Source organism: Chiloscyllium plagiosum, chromosome 23, assembly GCF_004010195.1.
Source record: "Chiloscyllium plagiosum isolate BGI_BamShark_2017 chromosome 23, ASM401019v2, whole genome shotgun sequence".
Taxonomy (NCBI): Eukaryota; Metazoa; Chordata; class Chondrichthyes; order Orectolobiformes; family Hemiscylliidae; genus Chiloscyllium; species Chiloscyllium plagiosum.
This window is the reverse complement of record NC_057732.1, coordinates 28,691,698-28,703,591: the sequence shown is the minus strand read 5'-3', so window position 1 is coordinate 28,703,591 and position 11,894 is coordinate 28,691,698. Positions and strand designations below refer to the sequence as shown.

Here is an 11,894-nt window from a genome sequence, read left to right as displayed (position 1 = left end):
ACTGGAGCATGTCCAGCGGAGATTCACATGGATGATCCCTGGAATGGCAGGTCTAACATATGAGGAATGGCTGAGGATCCTGGGATTGTATTCATTGGAGTTTAGAAGGTTAAGGGGAGATCTAATAGAAACTTACAAGATAATACATGGCTTGGAGAGGGTGGACGCTAGGAAATTGTTCCATTAGGCGAGGAGACTAGGACCCGTGGGCACAGCCTTAGAATTAGAGGGGGTAAATTCAGAACAGAAATGCGGAGACATTTCTTCAGCAGAGAGTGGTGGGCCTGCGGAATTCATTGCCGCGGAGAGCAGTGGAAGCCAGGACGCTTCATAGCAGAGATTAATAAATTCTTGATGTCACAAGGAATTAAGGGTACGGGGAGAATGCTGGTAAGTGGAGTTGAAATGCCCATCAGCCATGATTAAATAGCGGAGTGGACTCGATGGGCCGAATGGCCTTATTTCCACTCTTATGTCTTATGGTCTTATATTTCATGGTTACACTGAAGCAGACTTTAGCCTGACAGTAATAATACTAGATGCTTGGAGGAGCTTTGTTTCTGTCAGGTCATCTCAGAGAACACAAAGTAAAATCTATACATTTCATACTTCATTTATTATTGCCCTCTTGAGTGTCTTTAATTAGTTCAAAAGATTCTATTTCGATACAAAGCACCCCTACATTCTACATTCCACATCTCCTCTCCCTGTCATCCTTTTTATGTCAGCATTATCTTTGACTAATTTCTCAATAATATAATCTACTCTGATTTTTCCAATACCATTTTACAAATATTTCTCAATCATTACTCTTTACAGGCACATTTTTTTTCTGTCTCCTACATTCTATTAGTGATTAGCAGAAGAAACAAATTCATAAAACAAATTTTCAGCCATTTGGAGCACAGATCTATAAACACTGGCTTGGCCAATGTCAGATAAAAAAACATGCCAATCATTGAAGCAATGTTTATTTTCAAAGAGGAAGTGCTACTGCTCAACAGATTATCCTATTGGTGACTCTAGATGCAATTGGATGAAACAGTCCAAAAGTTAAGCCAGATAAGTGAACTTTGAGAATTTGGGAGCCACAGAATCACGCAAGTTGTTACAGCACAGGAGGAGACCCTTTGACCCATCATGGTTTTACCAGCTCTCCAACAAGCATTATTACTTAGTGCTATTTGCCTGTTTTTTTTCCTATACCCCTGCATGTTGTTTCTATTTAAAAAAATCATTTAGTGCCCTCGTAAATGCCTTAATTGACCATTCTGTCACCACACTTCAAGCAGTGTGATCTACGTCCGAACCACTTGTTTTGTGCAAAGTATTTTCTCACACCAAATTTACTTATTTACAAATCAATTAATCCTGTGTCACCTTGATCCATTTAAGGAACAGTTTGTTCCTATCCACTCTATACAGATTTCTCATGGATTATGGTAGAAGTTTTCAAAATCATCTTAACCTCTTTCTCTCTGAGGACAGTCCCAGTTTCTTCAATCTATCCTCATACCTGAAGTTGTTATCCCTGGAACAAATTTTGTAAACCCCATCAACTCTCTCTCTATGCATTGACATCCTTCTTATAGTGTGACACCCAGTACTGTACACAATGTTTCAGCTGAGGGCTAACAAGTCTCTTGTACAAATTCAGCATATCCAACTTGCTCTTTTGGTTTATGTTCCGATTATTAAAGATCAGGATACCTCATGCTATGAGGTGCCTCTGCTTCTGCACTCCCTTAAGTAACTTACATTGACAGTCCATGTTTTCTTTCCTAAAATGCACCATCTCACATTTCCTTGCTTTGAACTTTATCTGCTACCTATTTGCACACTCCACCATCCTATTTACATCCATTTGGAGTTCAACATTGTCCTCTCCACAGTTTACACTGCTTCCAAATTCTGTATCATCAGGAAACTTTGAAACAGTCCCTTGCACCCTAAGACCCAGGTCACTAAAATATATTGGTTATTTTTGCAGTGTGCCTCTGTTAATCCAGAGAGGATTACAAAATAGCTGCAATTTTCCAATACATGATGACACAATTAATGCTGTGGAGGGGCTGTGGAGCAAATGGGGTTGTGGGAGAACTACATAGAGTTCAAAAGGAAAACATTGCTGCTTCTTGACATTCAATCAAACCATGATGTAACATGAAATGGATGCAATTTTAAAATATAAACATTTCTAAACAGACCTCTTACAACAACGGACATTATATATTTTGTCACTGAAGAATAAAATGAGATATGAAGTAATGGTTCTTCAGCAGAAGATAAGAACTGAGACAATTCTAAAAATACTGGGGAAGACCAGGAGGATGAACACTTTGTGACAGAACTCAGGAATTATATATAACACTGACATCTCTGACTGGCTTTGCAGCATTATGTGTTTTCTGCCAGCATATTCTCCTATAATGAAACATCAAATGCTAAGACTCTGTGCTTACAGCTCTAATTCCTGCCATAAAGTTCAAAGGCACTGACCTGGTTTCTCAAACAGAATAGATCTACACATGTGTTTAAGATCTTTATACTAATGGCAAACAGATTAAACCCATTTCCCATAATTACGAGCATTTCTCTTTTTGCAGAAATGCAATCTCAGTGCACTGCGAAAAACTATTTCACTGTAGAGTATTATAGTGTGGATAAATGATTATTTCTGCATGATTTTAGAAGATTAAATTGAAATTTCTTAGTAGCTTAAAAGAAGATGCACATGTACCACCCAATCACAACAATCCATATCAAACTGTTGCACTGGGCAACATACCTGGTTTCCACTAGCATCTTGAGTCAAGTTGAAGACGGGCAGTGTTCCTGTGATAACAAGACCGAGTTCCTATTGTAACAGCAAAGTGAAATGCACATATATAGAGAGACAGGAATAAAAGACACACACAGATGCACAAAGAAACAACAACAGGTTAGAACATCTGTTGAAATAATTCAATACATATCAATCAGGTTGAATTTAACAAAAATAGCTGACATACATTCATTATTCAAATATGGTATTATTGTAGTTAGTTACTAAGTATATGATTCAGAGGATTTAGTATATGATCCAGAGCTTTGAGTTCAAATCCTACGTTGCAACTAGAGAATTTAGATACATTTAAAATATTGTCGAGAGCGTCGTGCTGGAAAAGCACAGCAGGTCAGGTGGCATCCAAGGAGCAGGAGAAATGGCATAAGCCATTCATCAGGAAAGCCATTTATGTCCGAAACATCAATTCTCCTGCTCCTCGGATGCTGCCTGAGCTGCTGTGTTTTTCCAGCAGCACACTTTCGAATCTAATCTCCAGCATCTGCAGTCCTCACTTTCTCCATATTTAAAATATAAACCTAGAAACAGTAATAATGGCCACAAGCTATTAGATTGTCTTAAAAAGGATTTCCTGACATCCTTTAGGAAAACAAATTAGCCATCCACACCTGTTCTGGATTATTTATGACTCCAAACCCAGAGTTATCTGTTCACTGCCCTGTGAAATGACCTAGCAAGTCTCTCAGTATTATTGATGGATGCAGCTCATTCCACCTTCTCAAGGGCAATTAGAGATGTACATAAATGCTGATTTTGACATCAATGTCTACAACTTATGAATGAATAAAATAGTATACCATATCAATGTCTACAATTTATGAATGAATAAAATATTATACCATATGCTTAAATGCATCATATCCATTTCATTTTCACTGTACTCCACTAAATTACACTGAAGTCTGGTCTGATCCTCATGAATATTAACAGAACACAGCCCAACCATCAGGACAAATGGACCATCCTATGTGTTGCTACAAATAATTTAAACTAAAGTCCTTGAATGACAGTGCAGTTGAGAAAATTAATGCTGGGCTCACAGCTAATGCCTATTTGGCAATACAGATGGAAAATGGTCGAGTCTGCATGTGATGCCAGTCATGACTGAATAGTCTTCTAGCAATTACATGCATCCGATATGAAGTATAGTCACTAGCATAAGATGCTCAAATGTAAACCCATCATCCAAACTCACGAGTTACGAAAGAAAATTCAAAGCAACAGCTCAAATGTCAAACATCAGCTGTGCTGATCGGCATTACCGGCATACCAGTAGTTTTAATATGATAGACTACAGACATTAGATATTGTCAATTACTTCCTTCTTTAGTACATTTTCCTTTGTTAAGATTTTTTTCTCATTCCTTGTTCCGAGTGTACCTGTGGCAGGGATCACCAATGCAGACTGAGTGGTTATTTGGTTGCTGCCTTGGCTCTGAAACCAGCAGTGATGACCTTGAAGATGTGGGTGTACCATGATGTCCATGACCCCCTGTCAATTCCAACTTGTAATTTCCCTTTCTCACTAAGTAACCCTGGTTAGCTCTGTCTCTGAAAGCACAGCTGGATTAGAAACTTCGCCTATACATTATCATAAACATGAACAACAGGAGATCGAAGATATTGTGCCACCTTCTGTCACACACTACTGTTCAGTCAAAGAATATATAAATTAAATGTAGTAATAGTCTATTTGGCCCCAGGAGCCTGCTGTCCTATTTTATAGGATCATAGTTAATAGGATTGTGGTCTCAACTTGACTTTCCTGTCTATCCATCATTCTGCCTCTACCACTGGGAAAGAAAATTTCACAGACTCACGACTCTCTGAGAGAAAGAAAATACCAATTAGACCAGTAAAAGTAAAGTCTATACTTAAAAATGACATGGCCTTTAAGATAGAGCATTCAAGCAGTAAAGTCTGACTATTCATCAAGGAAAATGTATAGATGCCGAGATCATTGAGTTGATATCATAAAAGTCAATTTAAATTTCAACAGCATTATCATAAATCTATAACATGTATTTAGATTTTTGATCAATTCACTTGCCATCATACCTGCTTAAATGGGAGACCATTTACCTTTCCACTATCTACTCTAATTCTAATCTCTCCCACAAGAGAAAGCATCGTTTCAGCAGCCATTCTGTCCAATTGTGCCATATAACATCCCGAGGACATTAAGATCATCTCTCATTCTTCTAAATGCCAAAGGATACAGGCCAGATTTACTCAACTTCTCCTCATCAGATAAAATCCCCCTTCATCCCAAAAATGAGTTAACTGAACCTACTCTGAATGGCTTTCTGCTTTAATTTTGTAAAGGAACAACACCAAAACTGTACATAATATTCCAATTATGTTTCACTAATGCCTTGCACAAATGGGGCATAAAAAAAAAACCTAAAGCACAGCATCCCTCATTAAGGTCTAAACTGTTGTCTTAGCAATCAGATACAATGGACTTTAATCTTACTGCCATGTTTTAACACCCGGCTTGTTCTATTTTGCATGACAACTTCTTATACGCTGAGATCTAAACCAAAACTGTCCCAGGATCTTGAAATGAAAAAGCCTTTAATCTTTGTCATTATTGAGAAGCTTCTATGACCCTTACTGTAATCATTACAAACTAACTCCTTCATTACCTCTCGATGTGGATACTTCAACATACTTCTGGCTGGTCTCTCAAATTCCACTCTCCACAAACTTAAATTCTTCCAAAGCTCTGTCGAACGCACCTTAACTCATAGGAAGTCTCATTCACCTATCACCCCTGTGCTCAGTGAAATTAGTATAATAATTTCTCTGGTTTTGTTGCTTTGGTTTGCTTCGACAATAGACAATACGGGGTAGACCATTTAGGACAGAGATGAGGAGAAACTTCTTCACCCAGAGAGTGTGTGTGGAATGCTCTGCCCCAGAGGGCAGTGGAGGGCCAGTCTCTGGATTCATTTAAGAAAGAGTTGGATAGAGCTCTCAAGGATAGTGGAATCAAAGGTTATGGAGATAAGGCAGGAACAGGATACTGATTAAGGATGATCAGCCATGATCATATTGAATGGTGGTGCATGCTCGAAGGGCAGAATGGCCTACTCCTGCACCTATTGTCTATTGCTTCAACCTTTTACTAATCAAAATATCGCTCAATGCATGCCTCAGTCACTTCAGAGCTCTCCTTTCCATTATTCTTTTTTTTTGAGCAACTAGAAATCCTAAATACCTCACAATTGTCTGATCATCAATAAATTGATAATCTCTCAGGTCCCACTTCAAGTTTAACAATTCCTTTTTCATGAACATACTTGAGTGATATAGATGGAGATGTCAAATATTTCACTGTAGATTGTAAGTACAGTTAATCTGTTGGTACTTCACAGTTGAGGCATACACTGACAGCACAATTACAGACAAAGATGAAATGCTGTGACGATGTTTGCTTCAGAAATCAAGCAGCCGGGATACACTTTTCACTAACATTTTTGAAATGCTAATTGGAATGATTCATTTCAATTTTTACAAATAACACACTGGTCCCTAATTCCCACTCCAATATGACAGAATAATCCAGGTCATTTGCTCCAGTAATTTTGTTTAAGAATTTGAAAAAACACAGGCCCTTTGAAATGCTTCATTCTAAACAGATCTCAAAGCTATCGCAGTTTTCAAATGTGAATGAAAATACCAGTTAGACCAGTAAAAGTAAAATCTGTACTTAAAGGTGACATGGCCTTTACGGTAGAGCATTCAAGCAGCAAAGTCTGACTATTCATCAAGTAAAATGCACAGATGCCTAGATTTTAAATATTGAGTCTATATCATAAAAGTCAATTTAAATCTCAACAGCATTATCATAAATCTATAACATGTATTTAGATTTTTGATCAATTCACTTGCCATCATATCTGCCCATGCTGAATAGAAACCCTATCATATCCTTATGTTCATTTGTTATCAAAAGAAACATTCAGGTTTCATGTCCTATTTCACACTTGTGATTCCTCATATCTGCTGATGTGAGAAAATAATGTGTAAATAATAGCTCACAAATTCCAGCTGTACAAAATTGAAGTGTGCTTTTCCAAACTAAATGCAGTTAAAACTACAGTAATCGTTCAATGCAATGGACAGATATTCATGGTCTAATTTTTGCAACAACAGTACTTCAAATATTGAGCTGCTACCAAATAAAATATTAGTTGTAGGATAGTGCTTTGATAGAAGGAAACCTCATATTCTATCTAGAATAGGTTATTAAAAAGAAAAAAAAGAGTCAGCACTGGAATTAACTTGGATTTAGTTGGTTATTAGTAACAAAAAAAAATCTTTACTACAATTCTATTCCTCATACCGATAAATGAAAGTTTGCATCAGTGATTCTTAAATTCAACCTCAAAATGGGAAACACATTCAATATGTTGATACTTGTGATTTCATAAATAATAAGGAACCTCTGTACTTCAATTCCTGATTGAGGGATTGAGATAGCAGCCAGCTCCTGTACAGTTATCAACTCTTAATCAATCACTGAAAGGTGCAGAACAAAGAAGGAAAAACAACAATGTAAATTTTAGAATCCTAATAAAAAATATCAAGTGTTGAAAATACAGTGTTCTCTTGCACTTATAACTGGACACAAGTTAACAGCACAGAACAACTTTTAACCTGCTCTCGTTTTAGAAACTGGCAGATCTGCAGAGGACTCAAAGCACTATGGCCTGGTTTTTCAGCTTTGAGGTGGCCAACAGGAAATGGGAAAAGTCCTAGCTTCAAGCACATGTTCCAGATGGAAGTGTCTGCAAAGATGTGATCTTTATGATAGGGTGGTGCCCAACCAGGTAAGAGGCAACAGCTGCCAGGTGTAGAGATGTTAAAGGAACCAGCTCTCCAGTGGGTTACCCCAGTTTGAATAAAAACAATGTAGCCCTCACCAAATCCCCATGCCCTATCCATGCCAGCTCATTCCTCCATCCTCCACCCACCCCCATGCAAAAATAATGTACTTGTATAATCATTGACACACTGCTGATATTTCTAACCAACTTATGCAGAGATGCCAATACACACCTCCAGAGCAGGTGTGTCCTGAACTCAGGCCTCTGGCTCAGAGACAGAGACAGTACTACTGCACCACAAGAGCCCCCAATGACCCAGAGAATTTGAATGTATAGATTATTGTCCCCATTGATGGTAATACTGCACCAGATTTTGGAGCAAAACCCTGCTTGATAGACCATAAATTATATTTTGCTGTTTGATACCCACTGAATATGTTCACATGAGGTTGTCGCTGTACTATTAACAAAATAACATATGTTTATCATACAAAAAGAACATGTATTTACTACCTAAATGAAGAGAAAAAGAAAAACTATATATTATATATAATAATTTTGAAAGACCTTATGAACAACACAAAAAAGATTCAACCCTTATTCTCAACAATATCTCTTTCAGACACTCAACCACTGTGAATTATCTCTTTTCACTTCACTTTATAAGATCCTTCCTGACAAGTTTGCAAGCATTTATTTTAGGAAACATTCTGCACATTCACTAAATCTTATTCACCTGGACAACACCACCTCCCCAGCAACACCCTCCCCCCACCCCTTTTGAAGCTGCTAACCCGTACATCCACAGGTAAGGCTCTTTTTCTCCTGAACTTAGCCATCTTCTGCCCCACTGATTGCTTGCCTAATCATTTAACTTCGGTCACATGATTTCCAGGAAAGGCTGCTTTCACCCAATGCTAACAAAATGAGTTTCCGTCCCAAAAGAAAAAAAGAGGCATCCTCACAGAATTTAAAATGTCAGATAAACTCATCTGGTTCATTATTGTCCTTGAAGAAAGGAAACTGCAGTCCTTACCTAGTCTAGTCAACACGTGACTCCAGACCCACAGCAATACGGTTGAGACTTAACTGTCCTCTGAGTAATTGGGGATGGTCAATAAATCCATCAATGCCCACATCCCATGAATTAATAAAAACAAGTTACTTCTACTTTAAAACCCAATTATCCAAAGAAGGTAGAGAATGTGTAAAAAAAAAGCTTTTAAAAATAACCTTGCACGATGTTTAAAAAAATTTATTTCACAATGCACAATAAAACTGTCTACCCATTACCCATTTGAATTAAAGCATCAATAGCAGAAACTGAAAGTATGTGAAATGAGTAAATATCATACAATTGATAATAGACATCTACAAGTCGCAGCTGTCAATCACGGAATATATTTCCTTTGGCTGAGATGGTTGAATACATCAATTGTTTTCTGGGCTCTCAGTCAAATCTCATTGCCAATTCTTGACTGATGGAGTTGGATAAATCATCACGGCCAGATGACCCGTATCTTAAGCTGTTAAAGGAAATCCCAGAGGTAATAACTAATGCTTTGATGATAATTTTCTAATTCTCATTGGATTCAGGTAAGAGGCTGGGTGTTAAAAGTCTATGAAAAATTTCCCACTCTTCAAAAAGGTTGGGAGGGATCGGTCCAACAATTACGGGCCAGTCAGTCTGACCCCAGTTGTGGGCAAATTATTAGAATCAAGATTGAGAAATAGGACGAAATGCCATTTAGAAGCACATGGATTAATCACAGATAGTCTGTACAGCTCTACAAAAGAAAGATTGTGTCTTACTAAACATTTTGAGGAAGTAACAAGGAGGATTGATGAGGGTAATGCAGTAGATGTTGACTGCATGGAAAGACATTTGTCAATGCAAATGTCAATGTTCAGGCAAAATAATAAAGCCTATGTGATACAGAAATGTGGTGAATTAGATCATAAATCGGCTCAGTGACAGGAAACAAAGGGTAATTTATTATGGTTGTTTTAACGAATGGAAAGCAGTTTCCAATGGCGTTCTGTGGGCCTGCATTTGTGTCCCCTTGCTGTTTCTGGTATATATTAATGATTTAGATTTGAATGTGGGAGATAGGATTGCATTCACAAAAATAACCAGGTAGCTGATAGTGAACAGAATGGTTGCAGGATGGTATCAGTGATTTGTTTGGGTGGGTGGAAAAGTGACAAATGCAATTCAATCCGTACAAGTGTGAGATTATGTTTTTGGGGAGACAAACAACGTAAAAGAATACACAACAAGCAGGTGGGTATTGAGAGGGTACAGGAATGCGCACAGGTCCCTGAAAGTGACAGGACAGCAGACCTGATAGGCTGACTGCACTCTTTCTGTGCCATAGCTTTTCTATGGTTCACCACACCTGAGATTTCCTCGGACCACAAATCTTTGAAAAGCTGAGCCAATGCTATGAAAGTCATGGAAGAATAGAACATGCCCATCTTTACAACAGAGCTGGTCACATTTGGAGTGCAGGTTACAGGGTTATGTCCTGAACCAGCCCACATCCTTAAAAGAAACTTCTGACATTGAAAAAATCCAGAAATGAAGTTGTCAACCTAGAATCGGAATGCATCCCATTTGGAAAGTGCTCCTCAGTCATTCCAATTTGGTGAAAAGTCAGACCCTCTTGTTGATTTTCAGCCCTGACTTGTGCCTTGTACATGGCAGTGAGGCTTTGGGAAGGTGAGGTAAAAACAATGACTGCAGATGCTGGAAACCAGATTCTGGATTAGTGGTGCTGGAAGAGCAAAGCAGTTCAGGCAGCATCCGAGGACAGGCAAAATCGACGTTTCGGGAAAAAGCCCTTCATCAGGAAGGTGAGTTAATTGCCACCAAGAGCCTCTGACCTGTTCTAATAACCACAGTATTTATATGGCTAGTGCAGTTGAGTTTCTGGTCAATGGTAACCCCCAGGAAGTTGATAGTACAGGCAAAATCGACGTTTCGGGCAAAAGCCCTTCATCAGGAAGGTGAGTTAATTGCCACCAAGAGCCTTTGACCTGTTCTAATAACCACAGTATTTATATGGCTAGTGCAGTTGAGTTTCTGGTCAATGGTAACCCCCAGGAAGTTGATAGTAGCAGATTCAGTAAGGTTGATACTATTGAATGTCAAGAGGTGATAGGTAGGTCCTCTCTTGTTGGAGAAAGGTATGATCTGGTATTTGTGTCACACAAATGTTCCTTGTTCTAGATATTGTCTAGATCTTGCTGCATTTGGATATGAGCTGCTTCAGAAGCTGAGGAGTCACAAATGGTGCTAAACATTGTGCAATCATTGGCAAACATCTTGATTTCTGACCTTACAAGGAAGGGAAGGTCGTTGGTGAAGCTGAAGGTAGTTGAGCCTGGGATACAATGCTGAGGAGCCCCTGCAGAAAAGTCCTAGAACTGAAATGATTAATCATTAACAATCAGATCCACCTTCCTTTGTTGTTGGTATGATGCCAATCACTCTCACTACACCTCATCAAGAACAGCTGCCCAGCTGAGATGTAACGGTCAATTGACTATGAATAAGGGCAATGCGGAATGTTAGCCCCTCAGGAACAGGGAGCCCAGGTCTGAAATTTGCTGAAGGATTGAATAGTCAGTAACGTAGTGATCCCAGCTGTGACGGTGAGCACTCCTGGGACAACAGGAACTGCCCCCCAATGGAGTTTGTTGCTGAAGTTGAAAACAATGGTAAGTGCTGGGACTGGGGAGAGGCAGTTTGGGGTGGAGAGTATGAATTTCACCAGTGTCAGGTTGGCAGGCTCCAGCGAGGGGTATGGCTTTTGAAAGTCTAGTGAAAGAGGCAAGTGTGATCGTGCTATCAGCGGGGATGGGTAGAGAGATACCTCCAATGAGCACAGGGGACTTGTATAGAAGGGTCACTCACCCCTACACTAGTACTAAGAGTTTTGCAGCCTGAAGTGCTGGGACACCCTCTTGGCATGAGCTTCCAACTGCCTTGGAAGAAATAGCGATGGCATTGGAATGTGGCCCTTGAATAGCCACTGATTGGTCATTTCAAGTACTCAATAAGTCCCAGGTGGAGGCAGGGGCATCCCCCATTGTCAGTGCAAAGTCACACAGAGGTCAGCAGTCGGATTGGGAGCAGGGATGCAGTGGGTGACTGGAGGCCACATGGTAGATGTTACAACCCCCCCCCCATCTGAATTGTTTAAACACAC

The 11,894-nt window shown here is 39.2% G+C and overlaps 1 protein-coding gene across 10 annotated transcripts in view; it reads right to left on the bottom strand.

The window, feature by feature from the left end:
- Positions 1 to 11,894, bottom strand: part of LOC122561717 (voltage-dependent calcium channel subunit alpha-2/delta-1) — a 661,591-nt gene that overhangs the window by 124,526 nt on the left and 525,171 nt on the right. For all 10 annotated transcript variants that reach the window (XM_043713760.1, XM_043713766.1, XM_043713767.1 and 7 more), the window contains one exon: positions 2,789 to 2,857. In XM_043713760.1, coding sequence (XP_043569695.1) covers positions 2,789 to 2,857 — 69 coding nt within the window. The remainder of the gene's footprint in view (positions 1 to 2,788; positions 2,858 to 11,894) is intronic.